General features: G+C 41.1%; 1 protein-coding gene across 1 annotated transcript in view; it reads left to right on the forward strand.

Moving 5' to 3' along the window:
- LOC309401396 (olfactory receptor 14C36-like) overlaps positions 1-21296 on the forward strand; it is a gene marked incomplete at both ends in the record, with an annotated part of 29354 nt that extends 8058 nt beyond the window's left edge. The window contains one exon of the mRNA XM_081970465.1: positions 20676-21296. Within this exon, the coding sequence (XP_081826591.1) occupies positions 20676-21296 (621 nt within the window). The remainder of the gene's footprint in view (positions 1-20675) is intronic.
- Positions 21297-23399: the final 2103 nt, after the last annotated feature.

Below are 23399 nucleotides of genomic sequence, written 5' to 3' on the forward strand. Positions count from 1 at the left end.
TGATTTAGTATCTTCCCTTGAGATCCGAACTCGAAATGAACTAACATTGTCTGACATAACTGCACGACTGTTGGAAGAGTTGAGACAGAGGTTGGAAAGAGAACAACTGAGAGAGAAACCACAACATGAAAAGTCACCTTCAACGGCCTATACTGTTAGAAAATGTTTTTCTTGTGGGGCTAAGGGGTATATAGCTAGATTCTGTAAACATGCAAAACACCAGAAAGAAAAATGCTAATGGTTATTTAGGTATGTCTACTTTGACTATCTCTAGAAATGCAACAATAAGCCATGATTCATAGGTTGTTGATAGTGGAGCATCACAGTGCATTACTAGAAATAAGAATTGTTTTGTAAAAATGTCTGCCAGCAAGCAACATATATCTTTGGCAAATGGCTGGAGGGAGAAAGAATCTGGTGAAGGTATGGCACAGTGTTCATTTGCAAATGAGCATTTATCCATGTTGTATATACCTAAACTGAAATGTAATTTATTATCAGTAAGGGCTCTAGTTAATATTGGCTATGTAATGATCTTTAGGGGAGATAACTGTATAATTGAAAAGGAAGGTAATAGGGTTACTGTCAAATTAACACATGGTTTATAGCTAACTCAGTGTATGATAATGTGAAGCCAGATGATGAATGCATACATCTGCTACATAGGCATATGAGGCACATTAATTTCAAGATACTGCAACAAACTGTTAAATTGTCAGAAGGAGTAAGTATTGCAGTAAACATTTAAGTTGTAATGTGTGTAGTCAAGAAAAAAAGCAAGGGTATTCCTGCAAACAGATGAAATGGTTTTAAAACTAAAGAACCTCTGGAAGTTGCTTTTGCTGATCTAATTGGACCTATGAAACCCACTTTAGGAGGTGCCTGTTATGTTTTGAGTATCATGGATCATTATTCAAGATACGGTTTCTGATGTTTACTGAAGGAAAAGACAGAAAGGTTTCAACATTTCTTTAATTCGTTAAGTTTTGCTGAAAGAAAAATGAAATCGAAGATGATTACTGTTGTAACCGATAACGGAACTGAGTTTACAAATGTTAAATTTCAAACAATGTTGAGATCAGCTGGTATTGAGCATAAACGTTCTGCTCCTTATAGGCCACAACATAACTCGTTTGTAGAATGAAGGGGACAAACATTACAAGCCATGGCTCGAACTATGTTAGTTGATTCAGGATTGCCTGAAACACTGTGAGGTAAAGCTATGATGTGTACTAACCATGTGTTAAATAATGTGGTAAATACAACAATTGGTGAATTACCATTCACTCATTGGCATGGTAGAAAACCTGATTTAAGCTATCTTCACACATTTGGAGCTCCGGCATGGGTGCATATTCCCTCACAAGTAAGACTGAAGGGACAACATAGAGCTAGGCAATTATTTTTTGTAGGTTACAAAGCAAACCATATATCATTTAGATTTTGGGGAAAAGGTACTAACAAAGTACATTGTAGCGCTAGTGCTCGCTTTGTTGAATCCTTTGGTTGGGATAAACTGGAATATAACAATGACGTAGTTATTGAAACCCAGGTATTTCCTAGTGGTGAAATAGAAAGACCAGCTATAAAAAGTTAAAGAGGAATTGCAAAGTCAGGAGGAAGTGCAAAGTCAGAAGGAGTTAGAAGAACAGGAGCAGACACAACAGGAGAGTCCACTGGTGAGCCCTGAGTTGCCTAGGTGTTCTACCCGTGTAACAAGACTACCTGACAGATATTAAGCTACTATAGCATGTCAAGTAGATAAAGTTCCTGCTACATATCATGAACTCTCCACATATCCTAAAGAGGAGCAAATAGTTTGGAAATCAGCAATGAACAGAGAACTGAAATCTTTACAAGATATGGAGGTATATGAGAATGTAAGGTTACCATCAGGTCAAAATGTAATAGGATGTAAATGGATTTACAAGATTAAGGGACTGTTACCCATAAAGCCAGATTAGTAGCACAAGGTTTCAATCAGTCAGCAAATGACTCTGATGAGGTATTTGCACCTAGTTTAAAAGCTACAACATTATGTGCATCATTAGTTTGGGCAGCTAAGCATGGGCATGTAGAGAATCATTTAGATGTTCAAACAGCATATCTCCATGCACTGTTGCAACATACTATATATTTAAAGAAACCTGAAGGGTTAAGCATTGATAGCAACACTGATTGTTGGAAGTTAAAAAAGAGTCTGTATGGTTAAAAACAATCAGGCTATGAATGGAATCAATGCATAGTGAAGGAATTAGCAAGGATAGGGTTTAAAGCTGGAATGGCCGATCCTTGTTTATCTAAGCAAGAAAGTGATGGTATGATTTCAATGTTGTTATTGTTTGCAGATGATATAGCATTGATTTCTAAAATGGAGCAAAAGGCTATTGAGATTATTACAGCCATGATGATATAAAAAGCCCAGTCTTTGATAAAGGTATTTATCAATCCCTAATTGGTAGTTTATCTTATCTTAGCAATTGGCCGAGGCCAGATATTGCATATAGTGTGAATCAATTGGCCAGGTTTAATGCTGAACCTACTGAATGGCACTGGCAAGCTGCTAAACCCTGTATTGAGATATCTTAAACAGACAATACACTATGCCTTATATTTAGAGCCTGAGGATGAACTAAGATTGACTGCATACGCTGATACAAGTTTGGCAAATGACGTGTCTACACGTAAATCTACATCAGGTCTCGTGATATTCTTAGGAAAGGTGTTAATTAGATGGCTATTCTATTCATCAAAAACATTTAAGTTTATCAACAATGGAGGCTGAATTTTTATGTTTATCCTTGTTATGAACTGAGTTGATTTATTACAAGCAACTCCTAATGGATATGGGAATTAATGTACGAGAGCCTATTCCTGTGTACGAGGACAACCAAGCAGCGATCCAAATGGCATCAAACCTTGCTGCAAAGACAAGGACAAAGCATACTGACTTAAGATATATGAATGTATGGCAAAGTCTTAGTAGTAAAATGATTACACTAGAGTATTGTATGTCTGAAGAAAAAATTGCTGATCATTTTACCAAAGCTCAAGGTACGGTAAAACATAAACATTGTTGTGATGAATATGGAATAAGACTGTAAGGTTCTATATATTGCTTACCCAAAGGGGAGAATGTTAGGAATGTAAGCTAACAGTTGGGTTAGCAATATATAAACCAGGATGGTAGTACTGTAGATTTAAGTACTGCTAAAATGTGATTGGTTGCTGTTACCTCAAGCAGCCATAAGACGGAGCCAGAATGACTGTTAGCTCTCTGTTAGTTAGATGCTGATCAGTGTTTTGTGAGATACTGTATTTTTGCTACTGTTACCTGCTTTGTGTGCTAAACTGATTATTTGATACTGGACTGTGTTCAAAGGATCATTCCTTAACTGAGAACATTGATAACTGACTGGCTGAACCATGTATGACTAGGACTTTAAATTGAACTCTGAATACCTCTATATTTCCACATAGTAAACTACTATTATTTATACTATTTGGTGTCTCTGTATGCTGGTTTGTGCGTGTTCTTCCATACCACTCTCATTACACTTCTCTACACACTCGCTCTCCTAATGGGGAGCTTACTTACTTAACAATCTTCTCTCAAGATTTCCAAGTAGAAGATACAGCAACTTACTGTTATATTTATTTGCTAGATTTATGTTGTTCTCATTCTAGAAGCACAAACAACACACATAGCAGCCACATCCAACAATTTTCTAGCTCAGTCACAATCCTATTGAGTTGTAAGAGATTGCAATAGAAGTAATCTTCTATGTCTGAAAGTAGACTTCAACAGGGTTTTCCTAACCATAGACAATCCTTTTAAATGGGACATGAAATAATCTAACTGGGAGTAGGAAAGAAGGGGAAAATGTAAGGTTGATGTTTGTTGTTTAGAATGTGTGGATTACAATGGACAGAATTTAAAGGTGAACTCTTCTACTTTAATGTGTCCATCCTACATGTATTCTTTCCATAGTTTGTTTCTCTCTTCATCCCATCATACAAATATCAACAGAGTCCAAGTCAGAAATTTTTTTGTGGAGTTTTTTGTAAAATTAATCTTGTTTTTTGTTGGGTGCATAAATTGCGATTAAGAGTATTTTTTTAATATTATCCATAATTTCCACCATCAAGATTCTTCCCTCTTCATCTGCATAGATTAACTTCACTGGAATATTATTTTTAATATAGAAGATCACTCCTCTTTTCTTACAATTCGCCAGTGAAGTAAACATTTTTCCAAGCTTTGGTTGTATTAGTAGGTATTCGTGTCTCTTTTGAATATGCACTTCTTGTAAGCTGATTATGTCATGTTTTAGCTTTTCTAATTTGTGAAATATTTTCCTTCTTTTTATTGCTGAGTTAAGTCTGTTTATATTGATTGTGACCAATGTTCCCTATCCATCTCCCATCCTAATATTCCACTGCTCTCCTTTTCCATGTCACTCAATATGCTGTCAAACTCCTCAGTCTTCTTCTCTTCTTGTTGAAACTTTTCTTCAATTTTTTGTATTCTGTCCTTGTATTTCATCATCCAATTTTGCACATCTTCTATTTTTCCTTCTGCTTTAGCCGTTTTTGTTCTATGCTTTCAGTTTGTTGCTATATTGTCTCAATTTTTTTCCTATACTCTCAGTCCTGTTTACAATGGTATCTAACCTTTCATCGTTACTATCAGTTCCTGCTTGTAATTTCTGTATCAATTGCCTAATTGCCTCTAGGGTTATTTCCTTCCCTTTTTCTTGTTGAAGCATCGACTTTATTGATCTTTGTCCTCTTGCAGGTGAGGAGGCAGGAGTTGTTGTACTAGAGGCAACAGGTATTATTATTATTATTATTTAATTTGACTTCTTAGTCGCCTCCTCTCCCCCCAGGGACTCGGGGCGACGTACAACAGCAACATCATAACAATAAAAATATGGAGGAGGTAGAAAATGAATAAATAAATTACAGTACTTTGAAACAATTAAAATCCCAATGGCAGTTAAAATTTAAAATTAAAATTAACAATTAAAAATGCCCAAGAGGTGGAGAAGATCTAAATTTAAGCCAGGCCGGCTAGTCGGAACAGGTGGATCTTCAATTTCATACGGAAGGAGCGGAGGTCAGTTGTTGTCCTAATGTCTGGGGGGAGGTCATTCCAAAGGGTAGGGCCCATCACAGAGAAGGCCCTACTCCTGGGCGCTGCCCTCTGACACTCTCTGGAGGACGGCACCCAGAGAAGTCCCTCTCTGTGCGAGCGAATAGGTCGCAGGGATGTGTGGGGCAGGACGCGATCCCGCAAGTAACTAGGTCCTGTGCCATGGAGCGCTTTAAAGATGGTGACTAACACCTTGAAGCGCAACCTGTAGGCCACAGGAAGCCAGTGCAGCTCGCGCAGGAGAGGTGTTATATGGGAGAACCTCGTTCTCCCCATAATTACCCGCGCGGCTGCATTCTGGACCAACTGCAGTCTCCGGGCACACCTCAAGGGGAGCCCCATGTAGAGAACATTGCAGTAGTCCAGGCGAGATGTCACCAGCGCATGAGTGACTGTGCGCAGGGCCTCCCGGTCCAAAAGGGGTTGCAATTGGTGCACCAGGCGAACCTGGTGGAACGCCCCCCTCGCCACGGCTGCCACATGGTCATCCATAGCCAGCCGGGCATCTAGGAGGACGCCCAAATTGCGCGCCCATTCCACCGGGGCTAACTGCTTATCCCCGATGGCCAGAGATGGGATGTACTGGTTGAACCAGGAAGCCGGGAGCCACAGCCACTCTGTCTTGGAGGGGTTGAGCTTGAGCCTGTTGTCCCCCATCCAGACCCGCACGGCTTCCAGACACCGGGACATCACTTCGACGGCCTCGTTGGGGTGGTTTGGGGTGGAAATGTACAGCTGCATGTCGTCAGCGTACAGATGATATCCCACCCCAAAACCACGGATGATCTCGCCCAGCGGCTTCATATATGTGTTGAACAGGAGAGGCGAGAGGACCGACCCCTGTGGGACCCCACAAGTAAGGGGCCTCGGGGTCGACCTCTGCTCCCCTGCCAACACGCATTGCGTCCGGCCAGAGAGGTAGGAGCGGAACCACCGCAACACGGTGCCTCCGACCCCTAACCCCTCCAGACGGCGCAATAGGATACCATGGTTGATGGTATCGAAAGCCGCCGAGAGGTCTAATAGGACAAGGATAGAGGAAACAACCCCTATCTTTTGCCCTCCAGAGATCATCCACCAACGCGACCAAGGCCGTCTCCATGCTGTGGCCGGGTCAGAAGCCGGACTGGCGCGGGTCTAGATAATCAGATTCCTCCAGGTGACGCGGGAACTGCTGAGCCACCACACTCTCAACAACCTTCGCTAAAAAAGGAAGGTTGGAGACAGGACGATAATTTGCTAGCTCCTTTGGGTCCAGAGAAGGCTTCTTGAGCAGGGGCCTCACCACCGCCTCTTTCATGGTGGCTGGTAAAAGGCCCTCACTCAACGAAGCGTTCACCAGTCCCAGTAGCCAGCCTCGTGAACCCTCCCAGGAAGCCAGTACAAGCCAGGAGGGACATGGGTCCAGTAAACATGTGGTGGCTCACAGTCGCCCGCGCAACCTGTCCAAATCTTTGGTGACAACAGGGTCAAACTCCTCCCAGTGTGGTCTCTCAAGACTTGCCTCGGACGCCCCCCTTGGAGCACTGAAGGGGGTCCATCCCCTCCGGATCTGATCGATTTTATCCTGCAGGTATTCCCCAAATTCCTCTGCCCTGCCCTGCAATGGGGGATCCCGCTGCCCCTGTGACAGAAGGGAGCGGGTCACCCGAAACAGGGCGGCAGGGCGGTTCTCTGCGGACGCTATAAGGGTGGCACAATATCGACGTTTGGCCACTCTTATTGCCACAAGGTAGGTCCTTAAGTAGGCTCTTACCTGTGTTCGGTCAGATTCGGAGCGGGAGGATCTCCACTTGCTCTCTAGGCGTCTCCTGTGGCGTTTCATCGCCCTAAGCTCCCCGTTAAACCAGGGAGCCCGGGTCGATCGATGCCATCGGAGAGGCCACAAAGGCGCAACCCGGTCTAAGGCTCCGGCAGCCGCACTATTCCATGCAGCTACCAGGTCCTCTGCCCGGGAGCGGGACAGGTCTGCAGGAGGTGGCCCAAGCTCCGCCTGGAACCTATCTGGTTCCATCAGACGCCTGGGGCGGAACCATCTGGGACAATCTGGCTCCGCCTCCCCACGGCAGGGGGTAGCGCCAGGGAAGTCCAGCTGGAGAAGTGAGTGATCTGACCATGACAGGGGCATTATGACTAAATCCCCTATTCCCAGATCACTCGTCCACTGGTCGGAGACAAACACAAGGTCCAGTGTGTGGCCGCTCTCGTGTGTGGGGTCCTGAATTACTTGAGTCAGATCCATGGCTGTCATGGAAGCCATGAATTCCCGGGCTACCTCGGATGCTTCTCCCATTGACGGAAGGTTGAAATCCCCCATCACTAATAGCTTGGGGGTCTCAACCGCCATCTCAGCGATCTGCTTGAGGAGTCCGGGCAGGGCCATTGATGTATGGCGGGGAGCCAGGTATACTATCAACAGGCCCAACTGTCTCCCTGGGCCCCATTTCACGCCTAGAGACTCACACCCAGATATCTGCGACACAGTGAATTCTCTTGGTGCCAAATTTTTTGAATAATTATCGCTACCCCACCGCCCCTACCCTGGGCCCGTGGCTGGTGGAATACACGGTAACCTGGAGGGCACATTTCCCCGAGGGGCAACCCCCCCTCCGGGCCCAACCAGGTTTCCGTTATTCCTGCGAGGTCTGGCTCCCCCTCTGTGATCAAGTCACTGATGAGGTGTTATCTTTCTGCTCATCTTCTAATTTTTTCTGTTTATATTCTACTCCAATTGATATCAAGTAATGTAAAAGTCCCAAATAATCACTGGGGTATCACAAAAATTTAAGCATCATCTATAAAAATACAAAGTTATAGAGGAAAGAGAAAAGATCTCTTACTTTTAAAAAAGAGAGAAAAGAAAAATTCTTCAGTCCAATTCACTCAAAATTTAAAACAAGCCATCCATATGTCTCCAATATTTTCAAAAAGAAAAGAGAGCAAAGAAAAATCAGGAATCAATACTTCAAAGCTTAAAAAAAAAAACCAGGAGTCAATGAACCAAGGGGGGGGGGGAATCATCACCTCCCCAGAAAGATAATATAGGCACTGCCACCAAAGCTAGAAGACAAAGATTCAAAGTCTCTCTTTTTAAAGATGAAAGTCTTTCCAAGGTTACTCTTAGCTTTCCCTTAGAGCTTCTGTTTGTTCCAAAGTAGGTTTCCAGATGCTGAAAGTTTCCACAGGAAACAGCTGTATAAACAACTTTATTCCTGCCCCTATCAGTTCTTAACCAAATAGCTTTCAAGGGAACAGCTTCTCTCTAAACAATTCAGATAATAAAACTTAGTAACAATATTTCAAGTCCACTAGGTGGCAGTGTTAATTGTATCAACTCTCAATGGTTATTTTTCCTGGCTCTATTTTTAACTTCAAGAAACAAAAAATCAGAAATACAAAAAGAAAAGCCAACAGAAAAAAAGAGAAAAAAGAATCTTTAAAGCAATTAAATTTAAATATATTCAGTGTCCCCACAAAGTCCAAAAGTAAAAGCATAAAAAAGCACAATAAGCCAATCCACATTGAATTGCGATTGAAAGTCCAGCCTGGCTTCCGAAAGTAAAAAGGGGAAAAAGAAAAACTTCAATTGGCCAACTTAAATCCGTCACTTTCTCTCTAGTCAGCCTTTATTTTAAATAAAATTTCCAAATTTAGGGTGTTCTCTCTCCAATAGAAAAAAGGATTTAAAAACTGTCACCAAAAAGACATGCTTCTCTCCTGCGCTTGCATATAGGAGCTGTCAGCAGTTTTAGCAGCCTGGGGGCTGACTCACAATCACTGGCAAAGAGGGCTTTTCTGGGTCACCAGAGACTTTGCGGGTGTCTCTGGGGCCACAGGATCTCCCCCTACTTTTCACCATCTCTTCGGGACGGTTTAGATCCAGATTGGACTGTCCATACAATCCGAATTCAACGGCTATCTGGAGAAACCGGAAAAGTCGTCATGTCACCACGACATGAAGCTCCGCCCTCACCTAAGATATTTTTACTACACATATATTGTTTGCATGGTGCACCACAATGCATTATTTCAGATAGAGGGGTCCAATTTGCCTCCAAGTTCTGGGAAGCCTTCTTGGACCTTCTCGGAACTGAATAGGGACTTCGTTCTAGTCATCATCCACAAATGAATGGGGCAACAGAATGTCCTAATTCATTCACAGAGCAATACCTGTGTTGTTTTATTAATTACCAAAAGGACAACTGGGCTGAACTATTGTCTTTTGCAGAGGTTGCCTATATCAATGCTGAACACACTAGCAATGGATTTACCTCTTTCAGAGTAGTTACAGGGCAAGAATTTAATGACATGCCAGAATTGCCTTCAAAGGAACCAGAAATTCCCTCTTTGAAACAGTGGATAAATCACCTACAAACCATCTGGCCAGTTGTCTGCAAGGCACTAGATGAAGCCATAGCTGCCTGTAAGGCTCAAGCTGACAAGAAAAGAATTGAACCTAAGTCAGACAGGGTGGGTAATAAGGTCTACCTCTCCACCAGATTTCTGAAATCCTTGTAACCGTCCAAAAAGTTAGGTTCTAAATGCATTATCTAAATGCATTCTCATTATACACATAATTAACCCTGTCATGGTGGAACTGCAACTTCCTAAGTCAATATGGCAACTCCACCCCATTTTCATGGTAAAGCCTAAAGTTACCTCTGACCTCTATTACACTCCTTCCTCTACTCCACCACCTATTATGATTGAAGATGAACAGCACTTTGAAGTTCAGGCAATCCGGAGTCTAGAAAATTCTATAGGGCCACCCAGTACATGGTGGCATGGAAACACCTCCCTTTCTCAAAGAACAAATGGGTTCACAAGAAACATGTACATACTCCAAAATTGATATGCTTGTTTCATCACCTGACAAAACTCACTGATTGTATACTTTCCTATTTATATTTCCTTCAGGTGGACTTGCCATTTTTCTAGGGGGGCGGCATGCCAGGTCCCATAGATCCCTATGTCAGGGGGATTAGGGGGATTTCTGTATGGAGTTTCTGTTTCTATTTTTTGCTTTGCTTTGCTGCAACTTTCGGGACCTGGGGAGGGGGAAAAAGGAATGTGCCTCAAGCAGCTGCCTTATCTCATCTCTGGAGAAGTGCAGCACCATTGCCTCGGAGACCGGCGTTTATTAACTTCTCAGCTGGAGTTTCCCATAGCATCTTCATATGGGATTTGGCGCAATGATGTATTGGATTTTTGGAGGGGTTCTGTCTGCAATAGTTTAATCCAGGGATCCACAAAGTATGGCCCATGGGCTGCATATGGCCTACCAAAGCCATTAATCTGGCCTAGCATGACCATGAGGCTGTTCCGCCCACATAACTCTGGCTACCCATCAGCTGCCACCTTTTGACTGAGCAAGAATTTATCTTCATGAGTCCGTGGACTGGAACTGGAAGGCAAAATCAACATTTTTGGCCTACAGAGTGCTACTGGAGGGGGGAGGTGAAAAATGAAGCACGTGGATGCCCCAGGAGGCCAAAAATGGCCCATTTTAGGCCTTTGGGGTGTTTCTGAAGGCAGTGGAGGTGAAAAATGGGGTATGCAGACACCCTGAGAGGCCCAAAAATGGGCCCAGTTTAGTCCATTTTTGGCCTGCAGAGTGTTAATGGAGGTGGGTGAGGTGAAAAATGGGGCACATGGGGCCATGATTAGCCTATCTTTGGCCTGCAGAATGCTTCTGGAAGTTGGGGAGGTAAAAATGGGGTGAACAAACACCCTGAGAAGTCAAAAATAGGCCCACTTTTTACCTCCCCTGCCTCCATAAGATAGAGAGAGATAGAAAGACAGAGGGAGATAGACAGACAGAAAAAGAGAGAGATAGACAGAAATAGAGAGAGATTGACACAGAGAGAGGGGGAAGAAAGAGAGAGATAAGAGATACAGAGAGAGAGGGGGGAGGGGGGAGGGAGAGACAAGACAGAGAATGAGGAGGGAGAGAGAGAAAGAGGGGGGGAGAGAGAAAGACAGAGGGAGATTGACACAGAGGGGGGGAAGAGAGAGAGAGAGAGAAGAGACACAGAGAGAGAGGGGAGAGAGAGAGAGAGAGAGAGAGAGAGAGAGAGAGAGAGAGAGAGAGAGAGAGAGAGAGAGAGAGAGAGAGAGAAGACAGAGAATGAGGAGGGAGAGAGATACAGAGAGGTGACAAAGAGTTAGACAGAAAGAGACTTGTTTATTGTAAGCTCTTTGGGGCTGAGAAAAATTGCTGCAAAACAGAGTTCTTGAAGTGGACCACTAGACTCCTAAATAAATGAAAAACTATCTAGTAAAAAGAAAAGTCAATCAAAAGGGTAACATGCAAACAGAAACAAATAAAACAGCCCCAGAAGCAAAACAAATTAAAGTTTAATTTGTGTGCATTGTTTAATGGACTATTAAATTGGCCCTGCCCACCTAGTCAAATGACCTAGCCAGGCCCATCCAGTCACATGACCACATAGCCATGCCCACCCAGCCAACAGTCTGAGGGACGGTGAATTGCCTCCCTGTTTAAAAAGTTTGATGACACCTGGTTTAATCTAATATTTTAGGCAGGGAAAGTTATTTCCTGTTTACATCGGTTGCTGTCACAATCTTTCAATAAAAGTTTCATTTTGAAATGGATATTGTTTCAAGAGTTCTGCTTTGTTGAGAAGACTAGTGAAGCAGTACCTTACATGTATGTATATGTATATGTATGTGTATATATATAAGAAATAACTACATCTCTACAGAAATAGAGCACAACAATGATGAGAACTATCTTGAATGCATTTGGGTAAATATTAAAGGTTGTGGGGGAAATGACACTGCCATAGGTCTATACTACAGGCCACCCAACCAAGCAGAGGAAGTAGATGAACTTTTTGCTAGTCAGCTAACTAAAGTCATAATAGTCATGGGGGTTTTTAACTACCCTGACATCAACTAGGAAACAAACTCTGCACCAAGTGATTCCAACAGATTCCTAACAAACCTAGCAGACAACTTTGTTTCCTAAAAAGTAGAGAAGGGAACAAGGGGATCAGCCATATTGGATTTAATTCTCACCAACAGAAAGGAAATGATAGAAGTTGTTGAAGCCACAGGAACCCTGGGGGCAAGCAATATTGGAATTCAACATTATGCAAACACAAGTAGTAGAACAAAGTCAAACTAAAGTCTTGGACTTTAAGAGAGCTAATTTCAATAAACTTAGAGAGAGCTTGGGAAAAATTCCATGGATGAGAATCCTCAAGGGGAAAACATCTCAAGAAGCTTGGGAAATTTTGAATAATGAGATTACAAAAGCCCAGTCTAGCACAATACCAATGAAGAAGAAAAATTACAGCTCCCAAAAGAAACCAGCATGGCTGCATAAATAACTCTCTGACAAATTGAAAGACAAAAAAGATAAGAACAAAAAGTGGAAATGGGGGGACATAACTAAGGCAGAATATCAGCAAATAGCCTGAGCATGTAAAGATGAAGTGAGGAAAGCTAAGGCTCACAATGAAGAAAGGCTTGCCACAAAAGTAAAAAATATCAAAAAAAGCTTCTCCCAACATGTTAAAAACAAGAAAAGAGTTAAGGAAACAATTGGTCCATTGCTGAGAGAAAGTGGCAAGAAGGTGACAAGCAACAGGGAGAAAGCAGAACTATTTAACTCATGCTTTGTCTTTACACAAAGGGATAAAACAGTCCAACCTATCAAAAACAGCACCAAAAAAATCAGATTAGGAACACAAGTTGAAATTGGGAAGAAAATGGTAAGTGAGCACCTGTCTACCCTAGACAAGTTCAAATCACCAGGACCAGATGGATTACACCCCAGGATATTGAAGGAACTGACAGACAAGATCTCAGCACCACTGAACTATATATTTCACAGATCCTGGAGCACCAGGGAACAACCAGAGGACTGGAAAAGAGCTGATGTGGTTCCCATCTTCAAAAAAGGGGAAAAACAGATCCAAGAAACTACAGACCTATCAGCCTAACCTCAATACCAGGAAAGATTCTGGAAAAGATAATCAAGCAATGAATTAGAGAACACCTAGAAGCAAACAAAGTAATAGCTAAAAGCCAACATGGGTTTGTCAAAAACAGATCATGCCAGAGTAATCTTATTTCATTCTTTGACAAAGTGACAAAATTAGTGGAGCAGAGCAATGTCGTCGCTATAGTTTACTTGGACTTCAGTAAGGCATTTGATAAGGTAGACCATAATCTACTACTACAGTAGATAAAGTAGAAGAATGTGCGTTGGACAGCATCACCACCAGATGGATTCGTAACTGGCTGACCAACCACACTCAACATGTAGTCCTCAATGGGACTGCATCTACATGGAAGGAGGTATGCAGTGGAGTACCCCAAGGCTCTGTTTTGGGCCCAGTACTCTTCAACATTTTCATCAATGATTTGGATGAGGGAATAAATGGGGAACTCATCAAATTTGCAGATGACACCAAGCTGGCAGGAATAGCCAACGCTCCAGAAGATAGGCTAAAGGTACAGAAGGATCTTGACAAACCTGAACATTGGGCACTATTTAATAAACTGAAATTAAATGGTGAAAAGAGTAAGGTTCTACATTTGGGCAAGAAAAACAAAATGCACAGGTACAGTATAGGTGGAACCTTGCTCATTAGGAGTAACTGTGAGAGGGATCTTGGAGTCCTAGTGGACAACCATTTATATATGACCAGCTGTGTGCAGCAGCTGCCAAAAAAGCCAACACAGTTCTAGGTTGCATCAACAGAGGGATAGAATCAAGATCACGTGAAGTGTTAATACCACTTTATAATTCCTTGGTAAGGCTACACTTGTAATACTGCATTCAGTTTTGGTCACCATGATGTAGAAAAGATGTGGAGACTCTAGAAAGAGTGCAGAGAAGAGCAACAAAGATGATTAGGAGCTGGAGACTAAAACATATGAAGAACGGTTACAGGAACTGAGTATGTCTAGTTTAAAAGAAAGAAGGACTAGGGGAGACATGATAGCAGTGTTCCAGTATCTCAGGGGTTGCCACAAAGAAGAGGGAGTCAAACTATTTTCCAAGGCACCTGAGGTAGAACAAGAAGCAATGGGTGGAAACTAATCAAGGAGAGAAGCAACCTAGAACTGAGGAGAAATTTCCTGACAGTTAGAACAATTAATCAGTGGACAGCTTGCCTCCAGAAGTGGTGAATGCCCTAAAACTGGAAGTCTTTAAGAAGATGTTCGATAGTCATTTGTCTGAAACGGTATAGGCTTTCCTGCCTAGGCAGGGGGTTGGACTAGAAGACCTCCAAGGTCCCTTCCAACTCTGCTATTGTATTGTATTATATGTGTGCATGTGCATATTGTATGTACACTGATTTTCTATAACAAGTATTTGTACAACTCCTTTTCTAAATATTAACCACTATGTATCTGATCTGTGAGATTTTGTACTGATTTCTATGGATTTATGGTAATATTTATTCCATTATAGCTTTTATAATTCTGTATGGGCTTACATTGTATCTCATTCCCTGAGCCTTGTTTTAGGCATGTATCAGTAATCTTATCAGGCAGCTACATTCTCCTACAAACGAGTGTGGCTTGCAATACAACAGTATAATAATCCTGCTTTTTTGGCCTATCACACAAATGCCACCTATTCTATTATTTTGTTTTGTAATGTAAGATTTGAGAATACGTTTGAGACCCATAGAAGTTTGAGAACACATTCAAATCACAACGAGCCAAACATGAGACTTAAACAGATGCTTGAATAACAACCAGCATTTAATCTTTGATCAAAGTTTAAAGACATGATGGTCAGTTGTTCCCAACATACCCCAAGGATATGCAGGTAAGAACTACCCTTCAGCAAAGGTGTAGCTGCTTGTTATACAGTTAGAATATCATCCTGACTTTACAATACTCCTCACTAGCCTTATTGGCATTTTCTCTTTTCTCTGTTCCCAGGTTTGGCCATTTGGCCACCTGTTGTGAAGGGCACAGATCAAAGGTGTCAGAAGGGGGACATGTAGAAAAGATGTGGAGACTCTAGAAAGAGTGCAGAGAAGAGCAACAAAGATGATCAAAGGTGTCAGTTTTACAGCCCTTTACAGCTCCATTCTGGGATAAGTTCTATGCCCATAGATTGCAAATTGATAAGAGTTCAAATGGCAAGAAATTGACATTTGCCAGATATTCTACAGACCCTAATAACAGTGCCACAGGAAGTCAGTTACAGGGAACAAAAGTCACTTACAGCATGCAAGCTTATATGTTACAAATACAAAGCATAATATATATGTGTTAGAGAAAACAAATATTTCTAGTAAAACCAACAAGTTTGTATCCTTATTATTCCCCTTCAGTAACTATTGGCATTCCATTAGATTTCTGTAGCTTTACATAGACTTCTTTTTGGCCTTTTCCCCTTGTAATTGGCAGAATTATTGTCCACTTCTAGATATGTGGACATACATAGCCAAGGTCAATATCTGGTTCCTGCTGGAATGCTGCCATTCTGAAAAGGAGGGATGCTTCTTGCGTGTGTGCTACTTGGAGATGAATGCTTTGAATGCTTTCACTTTTGCTGTAACTGCATGGGAATTAGGAAGGGAGATTGTTCCATCATGATGGATTCCCTCCAGCCAGTTCCACCCTGTTACCCAAGGAACCCTGAGGATGATCTGTTATCACTGTAGGAAGATATCACCCAGCCCTCTTCCAGAAAAATGAAATATCCTAGGAAATATTGAAAAAGCAGAATATTTCTCTGGATGTGAAAAGAAACATGTTTCAAAAAAAACAAGGTAACTCTCCCTGCAGCTTCCTGCCCCCATGAGCCATTAAAGCCTGAGCCAGTCCCTTTACATAATAAAAGAGTTCTCCCTTTCAGCTCCAGGGGGATGGGAATGAAGGCATGATAATATAAGCCTTTACTCAACTGACCACATGGCATCTGAACTCAACCAAACCTGGATTCAAAACTCAGCCTAGAGGGTTGCCCTTGCATGGGCCCATGTGAGTCTGAAACCAATCAGAATAAATTTCTTACACAGGAACAGGAAACAGATAGGTGGGGCCCGAACAGATGATAAAAAGCCCTGCAAGCCCTTCTTCAGCCCTTCTTCCCTTTTCTTCTTCATCACCCAACACCTGGAAGCATGTCATCACATTTTTCCCCAGGACCTCCAGCCATGCGGTCCTGTACTCCATTAAAACATTAAACCATCTTTAGGGGTGGCTTGCTGGGACCCCCTGGAACGGCAGCGGCCATGGGGGCGGGTGTCTCCAGCTTTGCCCCAAGAGCCGGGGAGCGTAGGGAGTGTGCAGAATGCCACCGCGCGCTTCTCCGAACGCAGCCTGGAAGGAAATAATTAATTGGAATGAAACAGCTGAAGAGCGGTGAGCTGAGGGGTCTCCCCAGGTCTTTTACTATTCTTACACTTTTGACTATTTTGCAGTTTTCCTGTTTTGTTTGTTTCAACTTCTGGAGGAGTTTAGATTGGAGGGGGGGAAATTCCACCCACCTTGGAAAAGCGGCGTTTGAAAAATATCTCCCTTTTATGGGGGAGAGAGAAAGTTTGAAAACTACTTTCACTTCCCTTAAATAATGGGGGGATTTTTTTTCTTGACTTCAATTGCGAGAGAAAGGATGGCTGAACTGATTCTTCTTTAAACTATCTATGGGAACTTTGACTTTGTTGTTTCCTGACCACCTGTACTGGCTGAGCCAATATGGCAACTTCCTCCTTCTTCTTTGTCTTTATGAATGAGACTCCTCCCTTGGAAAATTTTATGGCTTTCAACTAATTTCCACCCCAGAGACTTCCAGGAGCCTCTTCAAGTACGTTATTCCCCTGGATTTGGAATATTTTGACCCACCTATTTGCTCTAGTTTTCTACTAGAGGACTTATTCTCCTTTGGACTTGTTTGTTTGGTGATCCCTACCGGCTGTGCTCTCCTACAGACGCCATGTCTTTGTACAGAATAACAACTATCTCTGAGCCTCATGATGGGTCCAAAGAAATTACCGCCTGGTAAGGCCTCATCGGCGCCAACATCTTCCACGTCCAGCCCCGCTCACCAGTCACAACTGGGATCTTTTCTACAACCTAAAGCCTCTGAAGAGAGTGCAAAGGACTTGTCTACTCAACAGATGCTTCGAATCATCTTAAAGGGACAGGACAAAATGAAAAAACAACTGCAGGACTTAAATGAACAACTCAGAGAGACGAATCAGCAAACCGCACGGAATGAACAGAGGATAGGTGTGCTGGAGGAGGGGGCGGTTTGGATGAGAGACGAGATGAAGACAATCCAAAGGGGAAATGCAGAATTTGGAAATCAGATGTTAAAAATGGAATTTGATAGAATGTCTTTTTTCTTAGGTTCCAAAACTTGCCAGAAGTTGAGAACGAAGATCTTAAGGAGATTATGACCACAATACTAGCATAATACATTAATAGAGATAAACAACAGCTTTGGTGGGACATTGATCTGATCTATAGGGTTAATTCAGCCTATGCAAGAACACACACTGTTCCAAGGGAATTTCATGTCAAATTTCTTAGAAAAACTACAAGAGATGAGGTTCTAGGAGCTCAAAGGGGAGGACCATTAAAATACAAAGATAAAGAAATAACCATTCTTAAACAGATCCCAAAGAAAGTAAGAGACAACAGAAGGAAATATTCCTTCTTAGCAAAAAAAATATATAATAATGGGGTTTGGTTCAGGTGGTTGTTTCCAGAAGGCATGTTGATTTTTTGGGAGGGCAGCAGAATTAGAATCAACACAGTAGTGGATGCAGAGGCTTTCACTAAAAAACACATTGCTCTCTTAGGTGGAATGGGGGATGTTACACAAGAAACAAAGGAGGGAGGGGCTGAGGCTCAGCTGGTGGACGGGAGGGAGGACACAACAACTAGAAGACTCAGATCACAAAAGTGATTTGGAACACTATTGCAATTGTTGCTACAATGTACTTTCATGGAAGTGATACAAAACAAATGATTGAAACACACTGATGATTTTGTGTTAAACTTAAAACTGCTAATAATTATGTAAATGTTGATATTTTTCTATCTTTGTTTGTAAAAGTTGCAAGACCTGTGGGGGCTTCTCCCCCCCCCCCGCACGATGTAGCTGTCAAAATGTTTTATAACCCTATAACCCCTTTTCCTTGTAAAATTTTTAAAACTAATAAAATTTGAACAATAAAAAAAAATTTAAACCATCTTTGTAAGCAGCCTCCATGCTTCCAGTGTCTTTTTCCCCACTTGGGGGCAAACCCAGAAGGACATTTCTTCCAACATCAACATCCCACCTCATGGTACCGTATTGGATATTAGTAGCACCATACTGGCTATTGGTAAGTATGGAGCACTGGGTGAGGGTTGACCAGGGGAAATTAGCTTAACGTTTCACACAAGAATCTCCAGACTCTGCCTGACTTCTCTGCTATCACTTCTCTCAGTAAAAGTACCTTTTGAACTATGATTTGTTTCAAGAGTCATGCTTTCCTGAGAAGAGAGTCGAGGCAGGTCCTTACAGTGAAGTTCTTCCCCCTTCATGTGGCATGCAGGAAAGACGATGAGATTTTTAAAAACTGGAGGTCAAAGAGAAACACCAATGATGAAACCTTTACCAGGGAGGTCTTGCCACTTGAATGTTTTTCATCTTTCAGAATTTACACTGCAGCCCTCATTCTGTTAATAATCTGAGATATTATTATTCTATGTTATATGCTAACTGATCCTGGAGGAAGCTATAATGTTCTTAATGGTCAATTATATTAATGAGGACACAGAAGTCAGTTTTATTTACATTTGCTAACTATGTTAACAAGCACATAGAAGTCAGTTTCATTTTGGTGTACAAGTCTCTTGAGGGAAATAAAACAAAATTAGTCAACATTCAGAATAGAAATATCTATGACTATAGATAGATTTTTCACTACATGAAAATTAGTGGGACAGCACTGACTTAGTGGTAAAGGCAGATTTGGAGAGCTTTCTGTGTAGACTTTAAAAAATGAATTAACTATATATTTAACATTGGTACCTTTTTTATGAAGAATAAAAAGCAGTTATAATTTGCAGAAATTTGGAGCAAATCTTCATGCATGAACTGATCCCACATAGATGCATTAGCATTGGCAAAGTCATCTCATCATCTATCTTTATATGAAAAAAAAAGAAATGCATGGTAAATGTCTTTTTATTTCTGTGTTTTTAAACAAGTTAAGTATTATTGTTGAATATATGCTAATATGGCTTTCAACGTTATTAAAAATGGTGAGATATCAGAGTAAAAAGGTGCAATAGGTTGTGTCTCATTTTCTGTCTAAACCCTACTACAAATATGTTTGGTTTATATTGGAAGGGATACTGTCTTTTCAAACTGAGTTTTCATTAGCTTCTGATTGTTGGACAAGGGGATTTATTAATTTATTCTGCTGATATTGGAGCTCTTTTGATTAAATGTATTTAACAGTAGTATAATTGTGTGTTTTCAACAAGTGAATATCAAAATAGCAGTTACGTTGTAACTTAAGTTCTATCATTTCTATTTAATACTATGTTGTTTAATACATGTTTAATAATCTTGTATTTAAGTATTAGTTTAAAAGATTTTTGTGCCATTATTTTACCCTAATATCTGGTAAGGAAAGTGAGATAAAAGCATTGCCATCACTTTTTTTTAACACATAAAGAGAGATTATACAAAAAAGAAATACATGTTCTCAAGATTTCCAAGTAAGAGATATAGCAAATTATTTTTTATATTTATTGTGTAATTTATACTCACTTTCTCCCAGAAGCACAAAGCATCATACATTGGATTTCTCCAATTTTCCAACAGTATCACAATCCTGTAGGAGTGCAGACACATTATGATGGGTCAGGTTATTCAGAGTAATCTTCCTTTGATGAAAATAGACCTAAACCAACTTTGTTGTACTCCTAGCCAATGGTTTTGATCATTACATGGGATAACACAACTGAAAAGAGAAAAGTAGAAAAAATGTGAGGTTGACGATTGGTCATGAAGTGCAGATGGGTAGAAATGGGAAACAGTGTACGCTGCTCTCCCCATCCTACATCCCTGTTTTCAGAACCTCTGTTCATTGCATCCATGATTTATGTTTCTTGATGTTTTCTATTCTCACCACATATTAAAATGCCACCTCCAAAATTTTATCTAACTGAATTTCCATCCTTTCTTTCCTTGCAGTTATGCCAGCCTTGTCATAAATAAAAGATGGAGAACCAAACTACAGTGCCTTACTTTTTGCTTCTGGAATTCTCAAAAAATCGGCATCTGCAGCTTTTGCATTTCTTCTTATTCTTTGTGTTATATCTGACAACTGTAACAACAAATCTTCTGATCATCTCTGCAGTCGCTTTTGACCATCGACTGCACAGCCCCATGTACTTCTTTCTCATGAATTTGGCTCTACAGGACATGGCCATTGTTTCAGTCACTGTCCCCAAATCCATGATAAATTCTCTCATGAAAACCAGACAAATCTCTTATTTTGGTTGTGCTGCTCAGATATTTCTCTTTCTCTTCTTTGGAGCTTCTGATTTATCCCTCCTGACATATATGGCATATGATCGCTATGTTGCCATTTGCAATCCATTACATTATGAGATGGTGATGAATTGGAAATACTGTACTGAAATAATTCTTCTAGTGTGGATTATATGTATTCTCTATGGAATGTTGCATACCAGTGGCACTTTTTCCATCCATTTTTGTTCTAATGTGGTCAACCAATTCTTCTGTGATATTCCACAGTTGCTAAAACTATCATGCTCTGGATTAAATCTACTTGAGTTTGGAATTCTTGTGGCCAGTATCATTGTTGGACTAGGTTGCCTTACTTTTATAGTTGTATCTTATGCAGTGATCTTTAGGGCAGTGTTAAGAATTCCTTCTGAAAAAGGAAGGCAAAAAGCCTTATCCACTTGTATTCCCCATCTTACGGTAGTGTTTATGTTTTTATTAAGTGGATGCATTGCCTATCTGAGACCTTCCTCTAACACTCTATCTTATTTAGATATTGGATTGTCTGTTCTGTATGCCCTCCTTCCACCCCTGTTTAATCCAATTATCTATAGCATGAGAAACAACAATATCAAATGTGTCCTTTCTCAACTTTGTAGCTTTTAATGAATTCTTTTAACGTTACTTTTATTTTTACTCTTAACATTATTTGGATTCTGTTTACCAGAGTTTTCCATTCACCTGCCTTACTCTTTATTCAGAGAAGGAAAAGAAAAGTTTGAAAGGAAGACACTCCTTTTATTCTTGAAGAATGCTAGAACTTAAAATGTCACTCAGCAAATATTCTGCATCACTAATTATTAATACACTTTTGGGGTGTTAAATTTGGATGTTTGGCAGCTTCTGGCATATCATAGGGTGACTCCCTATGATTTTTGATGAAGTGAGTATTCGGGAGTAATGTCATTGTGGAAAAGACGTGCAATGGAGAAGAGGGTTTGTTTGTTTTTTAAAAAAATCTCCTTTTGCTTTCCTGTATAAAATGGCTTCTCTTCATTGCTTTCAGATAATACAGCAAACAAAAGCTTTATTTGCTTCAAACTTTAAATGATCAGTTGCTCACTCTTTTTGTTATTTTGTTCCTTTAAGTTAGCCTTGATCCTTTAAATCAGCATCTGCCTTGACAAGTACCTGCATTTTTTCTTGGTAGGGTTTTCAGAAAGGATTTGCCATAATTTCCTTCCTAGGATTGAGGAGCGGGAGAGTGATGGTCCTAAAGTCACCCATTTTGCTTTGTTCCTACCACAAAAGTCGACCTCACTGACTTCTGGTTTTAATCTTGATTCATTGAATTCTACATCAAACTGTTTTTAACACAGAGCATTCTTTCTTTCCCTTTGAATTCCTTTGGGAAAATGAGAAACAGGGTGGGCAAGATGAATAAGCTGGTACTGACTACCATAACTTTTTGGGAATCACCAGAAATGAAAAAGCAAGATGTATAATTCAAAACCAAAATAGAATATCATTTAAGCTTTCATTAACACTACATTGATACACATTGGAAAAGATAAGACATGCTTTATTGTATAATACCTGAAGAAAGGAATATAAATAAATGTACATCAGGTTGATATTTTATTGAAATGTACCTGAGAAGGATTTAATCCAAGCTCGTGAAAAGATATACCAAAAGCCTTATCCAGGTATGTGTTATCTATGCCACCATCTGTCCAATACTTTTTAAAAATTTATTTTAGTTTAACGTATATAACATCCATACTTAAATGAAGATTCACCAAATAATGGTACAGTATGAGTATATTTTGGAAGGTGCCATATGCTTAGTGGCATCATCTAGGCAATATCAGTACCTTCCTTTCAGAATGAGACCTTTAAATTAAAAGAATATAAAATGTTCATCTATATTTATGCATCTGTATTCAGTGGTGGGATTCAGCTGGTTTGCACCATTTTGGGTGAAACAGTTGTTAAATTAGCATCCCCCCTGGACCCAACATCGATCATGCTGCCAACTTAATTCCTCACCCCTTTCTCTTTCGCCCACAGACTGACCAATAGCCCCTGCACATAGCTACAACCCTCCATACACTTTCCCCAATTATGCACCTTCCTGCGCAAGCTCTCGGGAGCATTAACTCCTTGTCTCTATGGTAAACCCCCTCCTCATTCCTTGGAAATCTCGCCTCTTAAAGGAGCTGCATCCAGATGTCTAAAACAGCTGCAAAACCAATGTGCAGAAAAACACCCTAGGAAACAGCCTTTGGGCAAAGAGTGGAAATTTAACAACCAGTTCACCCAGGGTCAGGTTGGCCATCGCAGGAGGCTCATTCCACATGTGCAGCAAAGTTGGAGGATGGGGATGGGCCACGCCTCTCACAAAGCCAACCTGACCCTGGCAGAGGTGGATTGCCCCTGGTTCAGCCAGGTTTGGTCAAACCAGTAGTGGAATTCAGGCCTGGGTTGCAAAACCAGCAACGACCCAGGCCTGCCATGCCCCAAACTGGTTCCCTCGCTGCTGCTGGTCCGCCACCATTTTGGTTTTTAGTGACTGCGCATGTGCAGTTCACTGTAAATTGTTCTGCACATGCACAAAGAACAATTTACATTGAATAGTACACATGCACGCAGCACGTGGGTTGAGAAGCGGTAATAAAACCAGAAGCAACCCACCTTCGATCTTGGGCAAACCCAACACTGCCTGCATTTATGGTTGTTTTCTTGTTTATGTGCCTTATTTGTGTAACT

This window comes from Natrix helvetica (assembly GCF_964273705.1).
Source record: "Natrix helvetica genome assembly, chromosome: Z".
NCBI lineage: Eukaryota > Metazoa > Chordata > Lepidosauria > Squamata > Natricidae > Natrix > Natrix helvetica.